At 37.3% G+C, this 24212-nt stretch overlaps 1 protein-coding gene across 1 annotated transcript in view; it reads left to right on the forward strand.

Moving 5' to 3' along the window:
• The window catches only part of NXPH1 (neurexophilin 1), a 297762-nt gene extending 275395 nt beyond the window's left edge, over positions 1-22367 (forward strand). The window contains exon 3 of the mRNA XM_037508245.1: positions 20400-22367. Within this exon, the coding sequence (XP_037364142.1) occupies positions 20400-21161 (762 nt within the window). The 3' untranslated portion in view covers positions 21162-22367. The remainder of the gene's footprint in view (positions 1-20399) is intronic.
• The last annotated feature ends 1845 nt before the right edge of the window (positions 22368-24212 follow it).

Consider the following 24212-nt stretch of genomic DNA (forward strand, 5'->3'; position numbering starts at 1 on the left):
GGAAGGAGGGTCCCACATGGCGCACAGACCTCTCCTGCTGCCCACAGCTCCCCTCAGCAGTGTGCTTCGGTCCTTCTGCCTGCTCTGCTCCCCGCTCTGGCTCTGGTGAACTCTCTCACCCTCCCATGCTTCTGACTGTACCCAGTACTTGTATAAATAAATAAATAAATCTTTAAAAAAAAATAAAAAGACTCAACCTATGAAACTATCCAAAGCCACTGCAGCACATGTTCGATCCCTGGCCAGGGAGCTGACCCACATGGAACTGCAGACCTCTCTTCTCTTGCCCACTGCTCCCTTCAGCAGTGTATTTCAGTCAATCTGCCTGTTCTGCTCCCCACTGTCTCTGGTGAATCTTCTCACCCCCTCCCCGTACCTCTGGCTTATACCCCAGTTCTTGTATGCATAAATAAATAAATCTTTAAAAAAAAGATTGTAATAGGATGAAGAAAGGAGAAAAAGTACAAATTAAAAATTAAAGAAAATGCTAAAATGGCCTTTAAACAGTTTCAGACCTGAGTTGAAAATTTTCTGTTTTAGACACTTCACAAACATTATCTCACTTACTTCCTCTCTCAGCCCTATGGATTATACTATTAACCTCTCTAATTTTGGTCACATCATTAGTCAATGGCAGAGTCAGAATTTGACTTCATGACTCTTTAACATTTGAGCCAGGTTTCCTTTCAGGTCACTATAATTAATTATGAAAAGGCATAAGTACCAAAGTTAGTGTTTTTTTTTTTTAATTCAAATAAAATGATAAGGGAAGGTTATACAGTTTTGAAACAGAAAGTAACACAGGTTAGGTCAGACTCTTCAGGAGAACATTCCAGGTCAGGAAAATGGCAAGTTTATAATGAAAATACAATAGACTACAGGCATAGGACGAGAATAGTCACTGGAGATGTGAATGAAAGGAGATGTACCCCCAAATTAGGCACATTATTAATACTTGAAATCCTGATTAGAAAAGTTAGTGCTGGACACTTGCAATGTGTTCGGCATGTGATGTTGAGAGGGTGGTGCTCTGTGGTGCTGAGCACTAGCAGGGGTTTCATGCCATGCAGTCAACAAGCAAAGGGCAGGCAACAGGAAGAGAGAAGGATCAGACATTTCTAGGTGTTAAAAAACAAAAAAAACCCTCACAGTATTCTTTAAAATTTTAATGTTAATAGTAGTAAAATAATAGTAAAGCCATGTGGACATAGGGTGGATTTCAGCTTCTTTTTTTCCATAACACCTATTCCTCCTCCCCCCCACCCAAAAAAAAAGAAAAAAAAAAAAAAAAAAAAAAAACACATCAGAAGCACTTTCATGTCATTTACCCTTCAAGATGTCCCTGAATAGCTTTTATTCAGAATTCTTTGTGTGAAGCTTTGTATGAAGTGCTAAGAAGTTAGGTGAGCCAACATACTTTTTCTAAATACTGGACTCTAGGATTATGATTAATGGATGCAGAAAAAAAACAAAAAACACCAGTATTATTTCACAACCTCATGCATAGGCCACTTTATTTTTTTTTTGAAGATTTTTTATACAAGCACTGGGTACAGTCAGAAGTGCGGGAGGGCGAGAGAACTCACCAGAGCCAGAGTGGGGAACAGAACAGGCAGACTGATGAAGTACATTGCTGAGGGGAGCAGTGGGAGGCAGGAGAGGTCTGCGCGCCATGTGGGACCCTTGCCCGGCAGCCACGGATCAAACCGGCGCTGCAGAGGCTGTGGGCAGTTTCCAGCCCAACGCTCAACCACTGTGCCACCGGGAAGGCCCGAGGCCACTTTAAAAATAACATTTGCTTAGAAAATTTATTATTAAATTTATAATTAAGTACAGCAGATTTTATCCAATTTATTGGATCAGATAATAATAACTCAAGAAGAATACCTGTATATCACAGAAGAGTAAATATCAAAAATTAAGGCTTTCTAAATGTATGAACAGTGTGTTTCTGTGTTTTCTCTTTTAGCCATTCTAAATTGCTCAGTTTGGGGAATTAAAGGGGTGTTATTGATATATATATATATTTGTGATTTAGGCTGATTTGGGTGACATGTATTGATGATAAAATAGTTGGCTATTCAGCTAGTATGCACTAATATAAACATAGCTAAATTCTGAATGTACTAATCAGTCAATAGCTACTGGCCTGAGCTATTGGAGTGGCCTCACTCCAGCCCACTTCAACCCCCACTCTGCTTCTATACTGGTCACTGGCCCGTCCCCCAGAACAAGTCCTCACCTTCCTAAGGATTAAAGAGGTTGACTAGCACAGCCGGAGGCTCCAGGACTCTGCCTCCAGCCCTAGCATAAGTCTTCCCCACATTTTGTACAGTTGTTAACCATTTTTTTTTTAAGATTTATTTATTTGGTAGAAGAACTGGAGTGTTGGCCAGAGGAACAGGGGTTAATATTCACCAGAAACAGAGTGGGAAGCAGAACAAGCAGATTTACTGAAATACACTGCTGAGGGGAGCAGTGGGCAAGACAGGAGAGGTCTGTTGTGTCATATGTGGGTTAGCTCCCTGGCCTGGGTCAAACTTAGACCTTAGTGGTGATTGGGTGATTGGCACAGAGTCTTAACCCCTCGGCCACCAGAGAGGCCCTGTTAACCATTTTGAATTGTATAAAACATGCCAAAGTTATTGGCTGAATGTGATTGAAAATGAATGAAGCGTTTTTTCTCTTATTCAAGTTGTCCTGATCCCACATCTTTCTCCTTCTCCTTTCCTTCCAAAAGGAGTATAAAAGCATGCCTTTGAGCATGATGTATCCTTTCTCATGAATTAAGGATGCCTTATCTTCTGGCCCTGATTTTTGGAAATAAATATCAAAAATCACAGAAGTAGTTGGTTAGTGGGTTATGAAAGAAACAAGTGGGCTAAAAAATGGAAGATTTATAAATAGTGCTGCTATGAATATAGTGCTGCTATGAATAGTGCTGCGATGAATGGAGGTTTCCTTTCTAATTAGTGCCTTTTGTATTTTGGAGGTAGATAGCTAGGAGTAGAATTGCTGGGTCATACAGCAGGTCTGTTTTTAGTCTTTAGAAAAATTGCCATGCAGCTTTCCATAGGAACTGGACCAGTCTACATTTCTACCAACAGTGTAAGAGGGTTCCTTTTTCTCTGTATATTTGCCAACACTTGTAGTCATACCTAATTGGGAGAGTTCTAATGTTACCACAGTTAAAATAAAAAGTTATTTTTTTTTAAAAGGAGGATTTAATTTTTTTTCCTACTTTATTTATTTATTTATTTATACAAGCACTGGGTACAGTCAGAAGTGTGGGAGGGTGAGAGAATTCACCAGAGCCAGAGCGGGGAGCAGAGCAGGCAGACTGACGAAATACACTGCTGAGGGGAGAAGCAGGCACGACAGGAGGGGTCTGCGCACCATGTGGGACCCTCGCCAGTGGCCGGGGATTGAACTGGCACTGCAGAGGCTGTGGGCAGCCTCACAACCCAGCGCTCAACCGCTGCGCCACCGGGGAGGCCCCTTTTTTCCTACTTTAGAGTAGTTCTTGGATTGATAAAAGCTTCTAACAAATTGTCCAGTATTCAGTGAGTCCAACTTTGCAAAAAAGATTTTAAGATTCAATTTAAATAGTGTGTAAACTTTCAAAAAATATCTTGGGTGTATCTGGTAAGATTTCTGAAGCTCCATTGTTGAATTAATCAACAATTTGAATTATTAGTTAATAATTACCCTCTAACTTCCCTTTCTGACTTTTGGATTATTCCCTTGAAGGTCCAGAATACAAAGGCCCTATGACTTGGGGGCCACAAGGTATTAGAGGGGAGTCTGTTTGAGTACCAATCATATTCCTAGCTAAGAGGTACTGGCGCCCTTCTTGTACATATGTAATAAACTTAGTTTTGCTCTCACTTGTGAATATGATTTAATAATACACACATCTTTAGTTATAGCATTCATGTCTTGTTTAAAATGGCTTTGAGAGTTGTGGATTCTAGGTTGTCCTAATAAATATTAATGCATAAAATTGAAAATTAGATCACATATGTATCCATGTGTTTGCATATACTTACACATACAAACCTATTAATTTTTCTGTCTACTCACTACACATATATGCTTATATGTTCATTTTGTATTGATAGCTCAAGGTTTAAAAAATCATAACTATTAGTAATGAATCGATGTTATTCCTAGCACAATATTTCTTTAGGTGCTGTAACATTCCTATGCTATGGCAATGTTCTTTTCTTGCATTTCTCCTTGATGTGCATCTGTCCTCTTTCAAAGTAGAGTATGCTGTTATTCTTAATGTGAAAAAGGGAACTTTTTGCACATATTATATGTAAAGTAGGCTTGAACTCAGCTTTTGATTAAAATGTTGTTGTATGGCCTTCTAGCTCAGCTTTAATTGCATTTAAAATTCCTTTCTGCACCTGTGCTGAAGACAGCAAACCAATATTAATAAAATAGGCTTAGAGCAGTGCAGCACCTGAGCAATAGATTCTTGACAAAAGTTATTTACCTAACTAGAGTTTCATTTCAAAGTTAACATGTCTCTGTACTGCTTGAATAAAGCACTCAGCTGAAAACTGTTAGACATTTTAACCCAATTTAATTTATTCCCTGAAAGTTTAATCCCCTGCTGAAAAGAGTAGTGGCAAATTTTCCAGAGTCACAATCCACCGAAGTGAAAAATGTTTAATGACATCATAGTACTGAGCTTCAAGAGTTTAGTTAAAAATCTTCTTCAAAATGTAAAACAGGGGGCAAGAGTTAATAGGATATTTTATATAGTTATATTTCAATCCTATTCCAAATCTTTCTAAAGTCACTGCATCTCTAACATTAAAGCTGTATGAAATGAGTTACTTAGAGATCTCCAGGGAGTGGGGAAAAAACACTTAAATTTTAAGCTATAAAAGCAAATCTCTTCTGAGCTTTGACATTTAAGTGGCTCATTCAGTCATTTTACATTTTATAAAATTCTCTGTGTAATCACATCAACCAAACAAAGCAAATATAAGGTCTGACCATCCACAGCATTCTACTGAACTGTAGAAGAAAGCAGCCCACAGCTGCTTTGGCACCCATGTAACAGTGCAGAAAGGTTGGCATCCATGTAACAGCAACCCAAACTTGGTTTCATACAGCAAATTGTACAACAGAAGTCCATTTATCTGTTTTTGAAATATTTTTGGTCTAATGACCAGAGAAGAGGATAAAAACAGGGGAGGAGAGAAAATAAAATTCAAATTGACTTTGTTTTTGGCACACTAGACAGCATTTTGGTCCTTTTTATAGTCTCCTAAAAATGTAATTATTCATCTGGCAGATACACCTCTATAGTGCAACTGGATAGTTCTTTTAAAATATGCAAATCACAGAATTCAGATTTAATAGGAGACAATGACCACTTTATAGCCTGTCAGGTCATGGCCTGTTTGGCCTAGTTACAGAGATATTGCTTCTTGGTTCAGTGCTCGGAGAGCTGATGATGGCTCCAGGCCCATGAAGGTGTCGTTGACTTAATAGAAAGTAAGGGTTTCTCTGGAACTCTAATAGGATGCTCTGTAAAGAATAGATCCAAAATGCCATGGCTTGGATAGTACAACCCTGATGGGGACACAGGGTGGTATTTTTCTCTCCTGTATTGTTAAAAAATAAGGAAAGAAAACAAATACAAAAATCTGTGGTTTGACAGACAATTATAAATCAGAGACATACTGCAGGGGAGGAGGAAGGAGAGGGATTAGAGGGAGGGAGGGAGGCGCACAGGGGACTGAGGTGATGGTGCACAGGTGCATTGGTGAAGGAAACTCTATGGGGACTACACCTGAGGGATTTGGGGGGACAAATATTGTTTAAAAATGAACAATGATGTAAAAAATAAAATGATAGTAAAAAAAAAATAAAAAGTCTATGGTTTGAATCAGATTTCATTGTAAAGTCACAATTTCACAGTGTAAAACTGGAATCATAAGTGAAAATCATATTATGTTTGCAGTATTACTACTTCAAAAAGATAAGAGTGCTCTGGTTGCCAGAATGACTTGGAAAGTCACTATTTAGGCAATTCCAATGGACAAGGGCTTCTGCCTTAAGAGCTGGGATGGAAGCCCATGGCCCAGCTCCAGAGTCCACACTCTTGCACTATGCCAAGCTAGCTAAAATATGCAATTTTTTTCTATCAAAAAAATTGCAATTCCATAATGAATTTAAATTATGCAAATAAGATTGTTTCAAATAAGTTAACTATGTGGCTCAATAAAATCATCTTGATGAGTAAAAATAAAACAGAGCAAGTATTGTTAGTATCTACCACATAGTGAGAAGAAGCATTCACATTCATTGTCTCTGATTCCCAAAGTAATGCTGGCATAAGCAGATTAATATCTTTAATTTAAGAAATGAAAATTGCAGTTTAAGAGTTTATGGCTTTGAAGTTAATTGTCATTTGGCCATGAAACACTTCTGGATCTATTGTTTGAGGGTCTATTTACCTAAACACATGATGTAGAATGAACAGTGAGATCTACTAGTAAGCTGTTTGGGGGATGAGGTGGGAATGATGCTTCTGGTTAAGCCTGAAATTGAAGTTATACATCCAGGGGTGAAAGATGAGGCTAGCTCTACTTGGTCCAGGTCAATTGGTTCATGCCAGTTCAAGGAACAGAATACCAAATATACTCTGGCTAAATAGCAGTAGATAGTACAAAAATCCTTCTTTTGTAAGGGTAGAACAGTCCTGGTAATGGCATCAGAAACTGAATATTACTTCCTGGGTGTGCATGATTCTAATAAATATGTCTCTGCTAGCGGGCTACAATTTCCTCTACTCTATCATTGGGCTTTTGGTATCTACATCCCAGGGAGGTTGTTGGAGGCTGATCCACTCACATAATGTGCAAATATATGATGGAATTAATAAATGCTATGCAAATATTACTGTAAAAAATTCTTCTGATTAAAGCAAAAGAACATCAGCCTCAGACTGCTAAGTTTAGTGAATCCAAGAAATAGATTTTTTAAAACATTAGTTTCATTTAAACAAAATGTGAAATGAAAGAGGAAAATGACAAAATTTAATGACTTTATTATCAAAAATAGCAAAACAATTATATATAATGTGAATTAATTACCTGTAAAATTATATTAAATGGTCTCAATGCCTCACGAGGCTATGCCTTAGCACAGCACAATGGATTATTCCCTCTGAAAGTGCTCAAAACATTGCTTCATATGCTTTCAAATCAAGGAATACTCTTTTCCCATGGTCAATATTTATCAATCCAGACTTTAGAGCTTTATAATAAAATGATTTTCAGTGTGCGTAAGACAAACCCAAATCAAAGAGTATTTTACAAATTAATTAACCTATAATCTTTACATTTTATAAAAATGTAAAGGACAAGAAACAGCAAGAAAAATGTCTGAAGGGTTTGACAACTGAATGCAATGCATTTGAACAAGAAATATTAGTTAAGTATAAAAGATACATTGTGACAATTGATTGTATTTGATATTGATTATAGGTTAAATTAGTGTGTCAAAGTTCTATTTCCTGATTTTAATCTCTGTCTTATGACTGCAGAGAATAGGAACTACTCCAAAACATCTTTAAGAGTAAATGGACATTTACTTTAACCTAGAAATTTTAGCTTACTCTGAAAATGGCTCAGAAAAAAAACAAAACAATTATCCACACACATATTCATCTCTATATCTACATATATACACAAACATATGTATACATGAGAGAGCAATAAAACATGTGATTTAATGGAATTAATTGCTGAATCTGAGTAAAGAGCATATGTAAGTTTTTGTAATAAGTTGGAAATTATATCAAAATTAAATATTAGAAAATTACAGACCAAATACTATTTTCTGTGCATATTTTATTTAACCTGAATCATTTCTGCATTCTGTCTAAAGAACCATGATTAGTTATCAAAAGAATTCACTTATAAATGCATTTCTTGATTGTTTAAAACTAACCTCCATTTTGAGAAAACATAAATACCACACCTTACTTTAATAATTTGTCAGATTTTTTTATTCATTTGTTTGTTTTTTAAAGATTTATTTATTTATTATTTATATAAGCACTGGGTACAGTCAGAATTGTGGGAGGGTGAGAGAATTCACCAGAGCCAGAACAGGGAACAGAACAGGCAGACTGACGAAATACACTGCTGAGGGGAGCAGCGGGCGTGGCAGGAGAGGTCTGCGCACCATGTGGGACCCTCACTGGTGGCTGGGGATTGAACTGGTGCTGCAGAGGCTGCGGGCAGCTTCGCAGCCCAATGCTCAACCGTGCGCCCCTGGGAGGTCCATTTGTCAGATGTTTTGACAAAAAAAACAAAAATATTTTGACAAAACAGCAAATCAATGATATATTTGGTATATGCTACTTTTCACTGCACATATTATTGATATGACCCTCAGCATGTATTACATGTTACTTTGACTTTCCTTTAAGACTACTTGTTGAGAATCATCGACTCATCACAGGAAAGGACTCCAAAATAATAGGACTTTAATCCATTAGAGAGTAAAAAGTACTAATGTAAATTATCTAGAGAGAAAAGATGGCTTTGAAAAGAGTAAGATTGCTTTCCTGAGATAATTTTTGAAAATTACAAAATTTATAGTTAATTGACAAATGATTCCCAGTAGATTTATAGAAGAGAAATTCTGACAAACTTTTGCTTTAATTTATGTAGGTTTTTTAAAAAGTGAATCTGAAAAGCAGGACTAACAAGATTTTGGAAATAAATATAAGCACTTTCTCCTTTAGAGACTGAAAGATAATTCCCTCTATGTTATAATTTGCTTAACTGAAAACTTGTGGCTATGGTTTCCTCATTTTATTCTTTCTTCCCTTGGAGAAGTCACTGTTCAGACTTAAGGCTTAGAAGGTTTGCGAATAGATAGGTTTGTGTACATAGTAAACCCAGGGATCCCAAGTTATCGCTATACACAAATTAGTGACTATATTAGTGTTCACAAACAATGCCAGACTTGGAAAGAATTTCTTCCTTCTACAAATCAAGATATTTCCATATTTGGAGGTTGACATGATGAATTCCAAATTTTTGGCTCATGTGAAGGAGATGTAAAATGCCATTTATCAATAAAAGGAAACTTTAAGACACTAGAAGCATGAATTGGATGCCAGGAAACCTTGACTATGGTTTTAACTCCATAACCCCGCTGGAAACTTCACACAAGTGGCTTCAGTTCTATAAGACACAGCTCCCTAAATTTAAAATAATTTCCAAGGCCAAAGCTTCAAATGTTTTGCAATTCTGACTCTCAGCAGTCATGGATTTTCCTGACACAGCCACAAAACAGAAGTGCCACAGTCATACTGTGTTTATTTACACTCTATCAACTGTAGAGTAAAGCCAAAAATGCCTTTGAGACTCAAATTTGTAATAACATTTTAATTTGTACTGTTAATGTACTCTTTTACAGCTCAAATTTGAGTCATTACAAACATATCCATAAAACAGAAAATTTTTTTGGATTACTTCGCACTTATAAAACTGTACTGCATTTCCCAAGCAAATGGATATTTATGCAATGATATCCACATGCTTAACTGCCTGTGTCAAAACAATTATTATTTGTCAATACAAATGTCCACTTGAATTGCACAAAGAAATTCACCCCTAAGTTTGACAGACTCTTGTCTGCTTTAGAATTCCTCTCACATTTCTTTTCATTTTTGTCTTATGGTCAAATTTCTGGAAATTCAAGAAAGAAAATCCAAAAGACGGCCATTTCTTGTCACCCAGGAGACCACACTCATTGTTCCATTAAGCTTTCCTAACTTCCTAAACCATTCCTTAACCATAGTCACAAGTTTTCAGTCAAGCATAGAGGGAATTATCTTTTTAGTTTCTAAAGGAGAAAGTGCTTTATATTTATTTCCAAAGGGTATGAAGTTGGAAGAAAGCACATGGAAAACTTTTCCAAATACAGTTATGTTTGTCTAGGCATTTTTGTTCTGATTTACTCTGCCCTTTTAGCTTAAATGAAACTACATTTATTTGGAGATTTTTTATTTAACATTCCTGATTGGCTCTAATGGTTGTGTAGCAGTCACTCACTTTTATTTTCCTAGGAAAGTGTTACCTTTTCTCTTGCATCACTTGCATGTTTACAGAAGTATACAAAGGCTCCATGAAGATTTACAATATACAAACATATTTATCTATGCCAGAAAATGAGTTGTTTATCTGCTTATGGGGCAACTCATCCGCAAAAGGATGGCGTTTCGAGTGGGCAGGCACACAGGCATGTATTCCTTCAGTGAATATTTGTGGAGCACCTACATGAAACTTGGCACTTTGTAGAGTGTAGTAAAAAGTAACCAGGAGATAGCATGGAGATACCAGTTCAAGAAGAGAGTTTATAGACAGGTAAGTGGATAGACAGAAAGATGGATAAAGACAGAATTTCTTTTATGAAGGGATATGTAGGGTGTTGTGAGCAGATAAACAATTCCTATGAAAATTATTTTTAAAATAGGCTGGAGAAAAGTTATCAGGAATTGGCTAAGCAAGTAGGAAGGAGTAAAGAATTCCAGGATGGAGAAGCAGCCCATGGAAAGCAAGAAAGAGAGAGAGAGCACACGAAAAATCTCAATGTGTTCATAACTCTGTGGCCGTAGGGAATTCTAGCTAAGGGCTGGAAATGTACAGACATGTTGTATTGATTGAGACTATCGTCCAAAAAATAGAAATACCTTATCTCTGAGCACTGTGTCAAGAATCAAGGCTCACAACAACCTTTTTAGTTAGTGATGACTTCTGTAGGAGTTCCTTGAGCAACAGCAGCTCCTTTCTGGTCTCTGCAGCTCACAGAAGAATTGACTCCCAGAGGCAGCATTTGTCAGCAGTTACCACAAAGTTCCCTGATCCATCTTTTTCAAAGACCCTGAGACCCTTACCTACCCGATTCTTCAGATTTGAGCACCAGGAAAAAAGACAGCTGTCAGCTGTCCTAGTTGCGCCCTCTAGTGGCAGCTGGAGTGTTACCCAGCTTTTTGGAAAAGGGTAATTAAACCACCTGAGAGTTTAGAAAGGAGTGGAGGGACATAGCAGAGGACACAATTCTACCCTGACAACCTGTCCTTCTTTCAGATCTCCTATGATACCTTCTACCTACAGTGTTCATGGCAGCACTGACTACTAAAGCTGCGAGGACGTCATTTTAAACTACATTAAAGGTCAAGGGGACCTCAGAGCTCTGACTACACATACATTTTCATCCAACCTGTCTATTGTTTGACAGTATCCTCAGTCAGTTCGGGGCTCTGTTTGTTCAATTTCCTTCATGACCCATCTCCTTCTAGACCGTAATCTTTGGTTGAACATCTTTCTTTGATTTAGTGAAACTGTTTACTTAATACTCTTGCTAGCAAAAAGAGCCAAGTTTCATTTTTTACTCCCCTTTCAGGATTCCAGTATATTTCTCTCTCAGCATCAATTTGGTGTGAGACTCCACATGTCATGCTTTAAGAAACTAGGGATCTGAGAAACAAATGATGCAAAACCAAAGTGAAATATAGTTCAGACTCATGGACAACAGTTGCATCTAGCATAAGATATCTGGGGGGTGGAGGTAGTGTGGATACCCAATGCTAGGAAAGTTGCAAGGAAGAAACAGAAGTTCAAAGGATGGATGCTAACATCTTTTTATGGGACAGGTATTAGGGGAGTAAAAAACCAGACTGATTTAAGAGCTTTCAGGAACACTGTTTCCTCATGGATAGACTGGTCTGGGAAGTTCCCTCAGCGCAAGAATATGTCTTCCCTGAGCTATGCTTCAGAGCTCTTGTGTCGTCTGGTGCTCTAGGTTGGATGTGCTTTTGTCACATCTTGCTCTGATGAAGACAAGATCCAAAATTATTTATTTATTTAATCTCAAGAGTGCTGACAAAACCAACTCCAGTATCACAAACCTTTTTAGGATAATATACACCAACATTTTAACAGATGTCACCTCTGGAGTGAGAGATGAGATCGCAAGAGAGAAGGGGTTGATGGTGCAGGCAAGCTTTTACTTTTTACTTCAGACATCCAATAATTGAATATTTTGATAAACATTTGAATTGCATGAATAAATTGGTTTTAAGAAATAAAGGGCATACTCTGTAACAATCAAGAAGTAATTCTTTTAGTTATTAGTAGTAACTTTGGATAAGGTCCTTTGAGCTTCCATATCCTATCCCCACCTGTAAGCTGAAAGTAATATTAACCTTCAAATTTTTTAGTGTATTGTTTGCATAAAATACAATGTTATATGAAAAAGGTTGATTACAATGTTTGGAATAAAGTGTGCCCTTAGATGATAGAAGATAATAGTATGCAACATATATTCAACATAGCAAATCATAAAACTGTCAAAATAAAGTTGTAATCATAGAGCAAGGCCATTTTGTTGATTAGTTATTCACTGATGAGAGCTATTGCTTAAGTAACATGTTGTTAAAATTTTTGTTTGGCTTAAGTATTCATACATTTGATGAAATAAATATAGGATTTTCAAAGTAATCTTGAGATAATTTATATTGAACAGTAATAGATCAACAGTAAAATGTGCAGGTTGTTGGAAATTAAAAGGCATCCTATTGCTCTTTTATAAAAGGAGGCATGCAAACATCTGGAGACACCTGTGGTTGGAGATAGTGAATGAGATAGTGAGATTTTTATATAAAATCTCATAAGGCCAGCAGCATAATTAAAATGGCAGCAAAGTTGAGAAATGATTTTATTTCCAAATTGGTGTCTTTCAATAATATTTTTAAAAGAAAATATATGGACATTATGATTAGATATTAGGGAAACCAAGGTGAAATATGACCTTAAGACTTACAAAGAAGCTAGACCAAAATGTCAAAATGTGACATCTATTTGTGCTTACACTGCTACCACCCAACAGAAGGTAGATTTTTCTCCCCAGTCCCAGTACATGGGTCTTTCCCTAGACTTTCTCCCTTCATATCAGACTCAGGAGAAAGCAAATGAACCACTCTTTACACTCACCCTTGAATGCTCTCAAAAGAAAATGATAGCTTAAAGAACATACATTAATCTTGTTAAGAAACATTACCATTCTGTTTCTAAAACAATGAGACAAACAAAGCATATATTTTGTGGAAATGGTTTCCCTGGGCCAATGAGCCTGGGTTTTTGGAATGTACATTGGTCATCCTTGACATGGAAAATTATATTCAGTTAGGATGCATGTGTGCTATTTTCATTGTTATATTATAGAAAAATATTATCATTTGTAGAAAAAATGTTTATGATGATTTGATTTTTGGAATTGAGTTAGTTAGAAGTTGTTGGGGTTTTCTTTTGTAGTCATCTGTATGCTGTTGTCCTCACCATTCCTGTTATCACTCAAAGGATCTTGATGTGACAAAAAACAAACCCTTGCTTTGTTTGGAAAACCCATGGCCGAGGGTGTTTTGGATATAAGGTTTTCTTTTTTAATGATGCTGTTTCAAAGTCTATTTTAATTTTGTGAGTATATTTATGTGCTTTGAAAATGAAAGGTTAAGATGTAAGACAGTGTAATGGAATGAAAGCCAATGATTCCTGACTGAAATCTGGGAGTAAATATAGGAAGTTAGTTGCATTATCTCTTCACCACTATTGAAAGTGGTTTTAACAAAATCACTAGTTTTGGGTTTCAAAAGTTAAGGTCTCCTTTGTTTTCTTTTTAAAGTTTTATTTCTTTATGCATACAAGAGCTGGGAAGTAGGCCAGAGGTATGGTGAGGTGGGAGGATTCACCAGAGACAGAGTGGGGAGCAGAACAGGCAGATCTACTGAAATACACTACTGATGAGAACAGCAGGCAAGACAGGAGAGGTCTGCTGCGCCATGTGGGTTTGCTCCCTGTCTGGGGATCGAACTTGAATTTGTGTTGCAGTGGCTGCAGATTGCTTCATAGTTGTGAGACTTAATCCCTTGCGCCACCAGGGAGACTCTGTCAAGGCTTTTTTTTTTTTTTTTTTTTTTTTTTTGATAGTTTAACTATTAAACTTCTACTTGGAGTTTGAATCTTTCCCATGTTGCCTTTCTGGCCCTCCTCCTTGATTTCCAATTTTCTTTCTAATAACCTCTTTTGTCTCTGCTCAGCCTGGATCTTCTTTTGCCTTTCCTCAAAGCATTTCTTAGGTAGTGTCCATAGTTTTTTCATCACCAGGCTCTAAATACATAATACTATCTACTCATACTACAAAATCAATATTACCATTCACTGCATTTCCCCAGGCATTCAGACTCAGGTTGTTAACTTGCTTTAGGTTAGCATCAGAAGAAGAAAAACCTTTAACCACCCATTTGATTTTCAGTTAACTTGTTACTTCTCTATTTCTTACAGATGCAAGCAAACTCACACGTTCTCTCAATTTTTTCTTACTACTGACTAGCCAATAAATCCTCAAGTTTAATTAATTCACTTAGCTATCTCTTATATTCATTTATTTCTCCCTCTTTTTCCCTGCCACTGCCTTGGTTCAGGCTCATTTACTTTCTCAAATGAAGTATTGCAATTATTTCTTTAACTCGTCATTCATTCTTCCTTCAAGGTCTCTCCCTAACAATCCACCCTTAAATTCTCAGTCAGTGATTCTTCAAAAGCTCACATCACCTCATTAAAAACAATACTGAACAAAATTTAGTGATTTCCTCATTACCTATAAGATTACGTTTTAGTGCCTTATCAGGACCTTTACAACCATCCCAACTTGACCACACCCTACTTTCTTCAAGTTCTACTGGTTTCTTACAAGTTTGTCCTCTGTTTCTCCATCCTGTCATTGCTCCCTGGGATTCAGCAGAAAGGAGCTATTTTCCATTCTGACATTTGAAATTTCCCTTCTCTGCACTTTTTCATGTATGTTCCTTATGCTTAGAAGAGCTCCTCTTGTTATTCTCTATCTGTTGAACTCCTAAACCTCTTTTATCTCCCAGATCTAAGGATCATCCCTGCTGTAATCTTTTAACATTGGCTGTAACTTCTATAACTGTAATCTTTTAACATTGGCTGTAACTTCTATAGTTATTGGCTATAACTTCTATGTTGTATACTGTGTTACTCACATCACACTATGTTGATCAGTTATTCACAGATGAGAGATATTGTTTAAGTATCAGGTGGTTTGAAGCTTTTGTAATGTTGCTTTAAGATTCTTCCACTAGACTGTGAACTTCTTGAGGGCAAGAACTGTACAGTGTTTATTTTTTTATCCCTACTATTTAACTCAGTAGCAGCAGAGTCTCACTATATAATAATTGAATTAATAATATAAAATAAGTTAGGGTTGTTTATACTGAATAGGTCTAGCAATTTTCCTAAGGGCCCGTTCTGATTTTTCGTGATACTGAAAAATCTCTGTCAGATATTGCATTGCTGTTCTCTTAATCTAAGTGGAAGGGGAAGGGAAGAAAAAAAGAAATATTCAAGAGAGTGTTGATGACAATTGCCACAGAAAACTGCCATGATTCTGTCCCTAACCTCAAATATTTCAGAGAGCTTTCTAGACTGTAAGCACTCAAAACTTGTCATGTCACACAATTGAAGGCAAATACCTTTAATGCATTTGGTAGCTGAACAGCTTAATAGCTAAAATTATGGTCATTCGTGGTTAAATTGAATTTTACCTGTCGATTGACTCAACCTGCTGATTTTTTAGTTTATCACGGCAGCACTTTCATAAGTGTATGCTTTCTTTTTAAATTGTTTGCTTTAGGTTTTGTTAAAGGGCTATTCTCTTATAAAATACTGCTGCTCTCAAATCCTACAGTAAATTCTTCATGTATGTAAACTATTACCCAGTGGGATTCAGAGGTAAAAATATGATAAGAGGTAACAGTAACATCAAACACTCATGACAGTACTTAGTGCTTTAAAAGGAATGTCTTCTTTAATTCTCACATCAGCCTTGTGAAGGAGATGGACTCCTATTCTCTGGAAAAGAATATTCTCTGGAGGAGAAAAACAGACATGAAAACAAGTAAAACAACTTGCCCACATCATACAGCTGTTAAAGCACTGCTTGGACTGGGATTCAATCTGATCCCAGCGTTCACACTCAGTCCTACAAGCTGTGGGAAGTATAATTAGGAACTAAATTTCTATCCTACCTGAATATCAGAGATTTGTTTGCCTGTTAGAATCTAGCATCCTTTTGAAGAGATTGGTTCTTCATCCTTGAAGTCTTATCTCCCACTTCCACATTTATTTTCTTTCACTCACATATGCCACTGGTAAATTTCACTCTAAGTGCCTTTTCACTTCCTTCTTTGGGACAATTCCATTACTGCTTCATGAGCCAGTGCACCATGGAGCCAACTTGTTACAGCCCCTCTGTTTGATCAACTGTCTCGATGCTGAGATACAAGTACCAAGTCTATACCCAATGCATGACAGTGTTTATTCTTATCGACAATTCAAAGAGTGGGGAATAATCTACATAATGCTAGGCAAAAACCAGAGAATTGGATATGCATTTATTCCTTTTATACTGAGGTATAAATGCATAGGTTGTGATAAGAACAATTTTTACATAATCACAAAAGTACCAGATTTGGATGTTTGACTTACAGATTTCATTGAAACAAAACAAACAAGGCACACACACACACACACACACAGAGACACACACACATAAGCCTGCCAAACCCAAAAGATCTGTACTACTCTTGGTAATTAATGCTTATTTGTAACTTTATTTTATAACTACTCTGTATTACGGAAAAGTAGTATACTCTGACATTCACTTCCTTCAGTGAATGAGTAGGGGACCTTTTGTGGTTTCCATTAGTTTTGTCTTTATCATGATAAAATATTAATTATGGAACTACCAAGGATTAGACGTTTCATATTAGAGTGGTCTTATGGAGGACTAGTGTCAATAACATGTAGATAGGATAAGTGGGTTGTTTCATGTTTTCCCCTTAAGAAGAGACATACAGGGCCTCCCCTGGTGGCGCAGGTGGTTGAGGGCCGCGCTGTGAAGCTGAAGCTGTCCACAGCCTCTGCAGCGCCGGTTTGATTCCCGGCTGGCTGCCTGGCGAGGGTCCCACATGACGCAGCAGACCTCTCCTGTCTCACCCGCTGCTCCCCTCAGCAGTGTATTTTGTCAGTCTGCCTGTTCTGTTTCCCAAACTGTCTCTGGTGAATCCTCTCACTCTCCCATGCATCTGGCCTGTACGCCGGTTCTTGTATAACTAAATAAATAAATCTTTAAAAAAAAAAGACATACATTACTTCCCATTATCCCCCTTCACAAAGAATATCTTCCTCTCCATTGTCTCTTTAAGGATAGGGGATGGGGCACCAAAGAGGTAGGAAGCCCAAGGGACCATGGACATTGTAATTTGTCTATTATTTCTGGGCCTTATCCCATCCCTAGGACTTGTTTCTTAATTGGTCAGTGTCTCTCTCTCATTTACTTCTGTGCACAATGGCCTCTGGATCATTCTATGAAGGCACCATTGTTGCCTGAGAGTCACAATGGAAGGAAAAGGACCAGGCTAGCAGCCTGAAATTGTTGACAGGGCTTTTCTGTTAACCTACCCAGGGCATCAGTCTTGCTCATGGATATAAAACCAGTATAGACCCTCATTTCTCTCAGGAGCAATGAGCGTGATTTGGGCTAAATGTGTGAGTTTTCTTAAGTTCAGCATTACTGGAAGAGCCCAACTTCCTTTGCAGTTTTTTTTTCCCAGTGGGAATAGTCCCATAGGACTCACATGGTTTAAGTTGAACTGGGCAGAGAAGAAACTACTTACTAGCTGATAGTGAAAAACTCACTGATCCTAAGGCATTGTGGAAAGGAAAGATTACAAAATCCAAGTGGCCTAGTTCTAGTTTCCATTACCAATGCCTCCTGCATTTATGTTTGTGGGAGAATGAACCCCATGCAAATTCCCAGTACTTGATTATGTGATCAGGGCTCAACGTCCATATATACCTTTTGATGGCCTCCTTTTTCTGTCTTCATATATCAGTTTGGAATTCATAATAATAGCTAAATTTATTTGAACTCTTCCCATGCGCCAACTGCTGTTATGAAGATTTTACATGTCTTAGGTCACTCAGTTCTCACAGCAAACTTATAGGGTTAGCATTACTTTCAGTTTACAGAGACAGAGAACTGAGGCAGACAGATGTTAAGTAGCCTGGTCCAGGGCATGCAGCTTGGTTGTCAGAGTTGACAGTAGTTCTTAAAGAAGTTACTGCTAAAATTTATGTACTTTCTCCCTAGAAATTGAGATAGTCCTCCTAGCACAAATAACAGAGTAGGAGATAATTCCCAAGCTAGGCTGTGTCATTGCAAGCTGCCTGCACTGCTAACTCTGTGGAGGGGTCTCTACAATGCAGCTCTTATTTCTAATGGCCCGGAATTAAAAGGTTCTTCAGGGGCCTCCCCAGTGGCTCAGCGGTTGAGTGCTGGGTTGCGAGGCTGCCCGCAGCCTCTGCAGCACTGGTTCGATCCCTGGCCGCCAGTGAGGGTCCCACGTGGCACACAGACCTCTCCTGCCGCCCACTACTCCCCTTACCAGTATACTTTGTCAGTCTGCCTGTTCTGCTACACGCTCTGGCTCTGGTGAATTCTCTCACCCTCCTGTACTTCTGACTGTACCTAGTGCTTGTCTAAATAAATAAATCTTTAAAAAAAATAAAGTTCTGCAGGAGTGACCTCTCATGTTGAGAATAGTTTTGAAGGAGAATAGAGGGTCCAATGAGGTTACTGAATGGTAGTAAGGCTCATTTCTAAGATAAGACTCAGAAATGGTTCTGGAGGGGTCTGGCAATAGAAATGTCTTGTGAAACATGGCTTTGTAGCAGGCAACTGGGAATTCCCTTCAGCAGCCTTAAAACAGTTAGTCTACATTTATTTTTATATTTTTAAAGATTTATTTATTTATGCATGCAAGAACTCGGGTACAGGCCAGAGATGCAGGGGTTGAGAGGATTCAGCAGAGACAGAGTGGGGAGCAGAACAGGCAGATTGACTGAAATACACTGCTGAGGGGAGCAGCGCGCATGTCAGAAGAGGTCTGCTAGCTCCCTGGCCAGTCAGGGATCAAACTCGTGCTGCAGTGGCTGCCAATAATTTCATAGGCTGCATCTTAAACCCTTGAGCCACCAGGGAGGCCCCAGTCTACATTTAAAAAGTTGGTCTGTATTAGCTGATTTGGTTCCTGTGTGGCTTTGAACCCTCTGAATCAAAATCAGATCACTGCTTTAACTTCAGACCATGAGACTGTTGTGGGTATGCATTTATTTCTTCTATATTTAGGCATAAATATAGGACTTGTGATAGGACAAAGCCTATGTAATTAGGCAAGTACAGATTCAGATGTTTCACCAATCAATTGGAAATCTAATTCTTCCCAAAGAGATAAGAATGGGTTCCTAGGAGAACAGTTTCTCCATCTTGAAGCAACCTCTGTCATTAACCATGCAGTTTTTGCTTCTCTAGATTGATAATTATTAATTATGAACTGATAATTATTAGATATTTTTATTTACATCCCTTTACTTAGACCACATTTTAAGCCTCTTAAGATTAAAAAAAAATTACATCTTAGCTGCCTCCCTGGTGGCCTAGGGATTAAGTCTCAGTCCTACTACCATGACTGCCCTCTACAGCTAAGCACCCTGAGTTCGATCCCCACCTAGGGGAGCTAACCCACATGGTGCAGCAGATATCCCCTGTTTCGCCTGCTGCTCCCCACTCTATTTCAATAGACCCTCCTGTTCTGCTCTCCACTCTGTCTGTGATGAATCCTCTTACCTCCTGCACCTCTGGCATACACCCCAGTTCTTCTATGTAGAAATAAATAAAAAAATTCCATCTTATGCAATATATTTTTTACATGCAATAAGTAATAATAAAAACAATACTTTGTTTTGACCAGTTGAGATATACTAGAGTCTCTTTGCAAAACTAACTTTTCTTATGACTGTGGCATGAGCTATCAAGAGTGTATAGGATGTCAAGAAACATACTTCAGATAATCATATAGTTTTAATTTGTTTCAAGTAGAAAAATAACAATGATTACAAATTTTATTTCAAATGTTCCCTATGCTTGGTACTAAAATAGCTACTTAGATTTGTGTTGGTATTCAGTCAGCCTTATGCATATTAGGTAGCTGTTTCCTCCTTAAAGTGATTTTTTATATAATTTTTCACTCTTTTGTATATGTATACCTCCTCTCTCTCATCATTATATAAAATTGAAAGTGGCATTTTGTCACATGTTAATTTAATTTGTCACATGTTCATTTATTTCTGAGCCTCTAAAAAAGGGCTTGGCTCTATGTGAGGGGTGTGCTCAGATACAGAGATGTAAACACCATTTTTTTGTTCCATTTTCAGGTCACATGTGCCAACTTAACAAATGGTGGAAAGTCAGAACTTCTAAAATCAGGAAGCAGCAAATCGACACTAAAGCACATATGGACAGAAAGCAGCAAAGACTTGTCTATCAGCCGACTCCTATCACAGACTTTTCGTGGCAAAGAAAACGATACAGATCTAGACCTGCGATATGACACCCCAGAACCTTATTCTGAGCAAGATCTCTGGGATTGGCTGAGGAACTCCACAGACCCTCAAGAGCCTCGGCCCAGGGCCAAGAGAAGGCCTATTGTTAAGACGGGCAAGTTTAAGAAAATGTTTGGATGGGGTGATTTTCATTCCAACATCAAAACAGTGAAGCTAAACCTATTGATAACTGGGAAAATTGTAGATCATGGCAATGGGACATTTAGTGTTTATTTCAGGCACAATTCCACTGGTCAAGGGAATGTATCGGTCAGCTTGGTGCCCCCTACGAAAATAGTGGAATTTGACTTGGCACAACAAACCGTGATTGATGCCAAAGATTCCAAGTCCTTTAACTGTCGCATTGAGTATGAAAAGGTTGACAAGGCTACCAAGAACACACTCTGCAACTATGACCCTTCAAAAACCTGTTACCAGGAGCAGACCCAAAGTCATGTGTCCTGGCTCTGCTCCAAGCCCTTTAAGGTGATCTGTATTTACATTTCCTTTTATAGTACAGATTATAAACTAGTACAGAAAGTGTGCCCCGACTACAACTACCATAGTGACACACCTTACTTCCCCTCCGGATGAGGATGAACATGGGGGTGAGACTGAAGCCTGAGGAATTAAAGGTCATATGATAGGGCTGTTACCTCAATGAAGAAGGTCACATCTGTTGCCTGGAATGTGTCTACACTGCTGCTCTTGTCAACTGGCTGCAAATACGCTAGTGGAAAACATTCTGATGTAATTTCTGCCCAGTCAGCTTCATCTCTCAGTATAGCTGCAAATCACCACATATTTTAAAGCTACACTTGAAGACATGCTCTCATACTTAGATGTACATGAACACACACACTCATACACATTTCAGCTTGCACCTGTCATGATTCCTGTCAGGAGGGCTTTCATTGTCTGACTCATAATGGTTCAGGATAAACTATCATCAAGAAAAGGATTAACTAAACAGAGAATGGTTTCTAACATTGATGCTATAGAAATCTCTTTTAAAGTCTTGAGTACATGCTAATTAATAATCCCCACTCATGCATTCCTACTGCTTGGAGTAGCTGTACTGGTAAATACTACTGTAGGAGTATATGCTTGTTAAAATGGAAAACAATGTGTCTTTAGAGCTCAGTATTCTTTATTTTACGAACACAACAAAGTGTAGTAACTTTTCCCCAGCATACAGTAGGCACATTCAAGGTGATACAAGATGGCTCTTTTTTTTTTTTTTTCTATGGAGGGAGCCTGTTCTTGGTAAAGATGAGCAAACATTTGGAATTTACATGTGGGCAGACACTGGATTACAGCTTTCATCACCAATCACTGGACTTTGGCAAAGTCAAGACCAGCTAAGGATGCTTAAAACAAGTTCTGATCATTATGTAAGAAGGGAATTGCCTGACAGACACCATGTAAGTGATAAGTGTCTGTCTTATCTTTACTACACATATTGTAACAAATTCAATATCCTAGTCTTCATTTGTATGAATGGTTTGTATTGTACATAGTTTAACCCGGTGTTATTTGAGCTGCTTATTAATATTAACTTGTACTTGTCTCTCTGCTTGTTATTGGTTAAAAAGAAAAAAAAAAAAGGATATGAGGAATCCATTTTATCAATGTAGCTGTGAACTCCATTAAAAGACAAACTTAATGTACAAAGCATTTATTCAGCTCAAGTATTGTTGAAAGCTATACATATACGGCATTACAGTCTGTCTGTATTTAGATATTTTATTTCTGGACAAAATGAAATGTACATAAAAATAAAATGCTTAAAGTTGAGTTTCAATATGTACTTGCGTAAGATGGTGATTTAAATGGTTCTGACATGAAGAATGTGCTGGAATACAGATATGGTTTTGAATCTCATGTCTCTAAATTTGTACAGAACTATCTAAATTGCTATTAGTTACCAGTCAAAACAACTTAAGAGTTTCAATCTCAAGCCTGGGAAACAGTTGTGGCATACAGCATTACACACATATTTGGTTTACTGTCATGCTACTTATTCAAGAATACCAAAAATCAATTGACACAAGAGATAATTGAGATATTCTAATTAGTTACAACTTGTTTTCACCCTTGCTATAGAATATTTAGCTGGAGAATTTAAGGGCAAGGTAATTTTTCTTTTCTAAAAAGAATGTCAAGATGTCTGAAGATTGGCTGACTTTCCCTGACTCTACTGTGATGACTCAACTCAACTGAGAAAGCTGCCATAGCAGCGGAGGCATCGGCGTTTGATTTACTTATACCAGATGGGATTAATTTGTCTTTACAGCGTTGTTTTGAACATTAAACTTTCCTTTAAAAAATTGCTGTGCAATCTTAGCAAAATAAGCAGAAAAAGGATAATGTAATGTGAACCATTTTTAAAGTCCTGAATTGGGAGCTGGGATATACAGTCTCAAAGGTCAACCAAAAAAGCCAAATTAAGAACATTAACCCATCCTCATCTTCCTCTCGTGTTGCATAGGGGTGAGTATGTTTTCATATAGGGAATAAAAAAACATACAACTGGCAAAACAAAACCAGTGTTCTAAAGTGAGAACTCAATAACTGATTTGACTAAATAATTTGACTACAAATTAAAGGCACATCATTCTGTTAAATATCTAGTTGTCAAAATTCTCCAATATATCTACACAGTCATTTATATCAATGTACTAGTTAATTGGCCATAGAGTTCAGAAACTAATGTTAGAGCAGACTCTCTCTGGTACAACAGACAGGAGCTTCATGAGTTCTAGTTGCAGAATGTATTTGCCACAGATAAATTTTGTTATTCTGGGGTTTATTTGTAAATGCAATTATTTAAATTAGTTTGCTATTAGTAAAAAGGGGATTAAGTTAGAAGAGGAATATCTTTTTTTAAGGATTTTATTGGTGAAACTGTGACTTTGATTATGTGTTCTAATGTCCTTTTATCACCCAAAATTCAAAATAAGAAATGAGATGAATATATACTTCAATCTCCACTCACCTATCAACTCTGCTATTCAATCTCCTCATGAAATGTTGCTTTTATATTTTTATAAACATGCAGAACATAGATAACTAGCATTTAATGAACTGAATTACTTCTCTGTAGTTTTCCATTAGAAGAAAATGACAGAGAAATGTAACAGACATCCAACAAGGATTTCAATTTTTAAAAATCCAAAATTTCAGGATTCTTTTCCTGGTCTGTGCACACTTATCCCTTTTGCCTACATCATCAAAACCTGCATCTGTAATATAGAAAAGTGAACAATATAGAACTTTGATTCAAAAGATAACTTATTTATATTCAATATATTCTTCCTGTATTAGACAATTAAGTGGGTGAAGGAAGCTTGTGAATATAAAGGTTCAAGGTTCAGAATAAAAACTATTAGATCTATTTGTTACTTCAACAAATTGGTTAAGTTCTAATCAGGCTACAAAAGCATTTATTATCTGGAAAAAATAAATTTGAAACTGCAGTAAGGCAATTACCTTCACTAGAATCTAAACAGTATTTCACACCTTTGCTAAGATACAGAAAAAACTTCAAAATGGAAATAGTAGCTGATGAAAATAGTAGTTTGTCATCACCTATTGTTCTTTTGAGAAGCATTTTAGTAAAAATTGAAATTATTATGAAGAAAT

The sequence above is a fragment of the Talpa occidentalis genome, unplaced genomic scaffold, assembly GCF_014898055.3.
Source record: "Talpa occidentalis isolate TD23 unplaced genomic scaffold, MPIMG_talOcc4v2.1, whole genome shotgun sequence".
Lineage (NCBI taxonomy): Eukaryota > Metazoa > Chordata > Mammalia > Eulipotyphla > Talpidae > Talpa > Talpa occidentalis.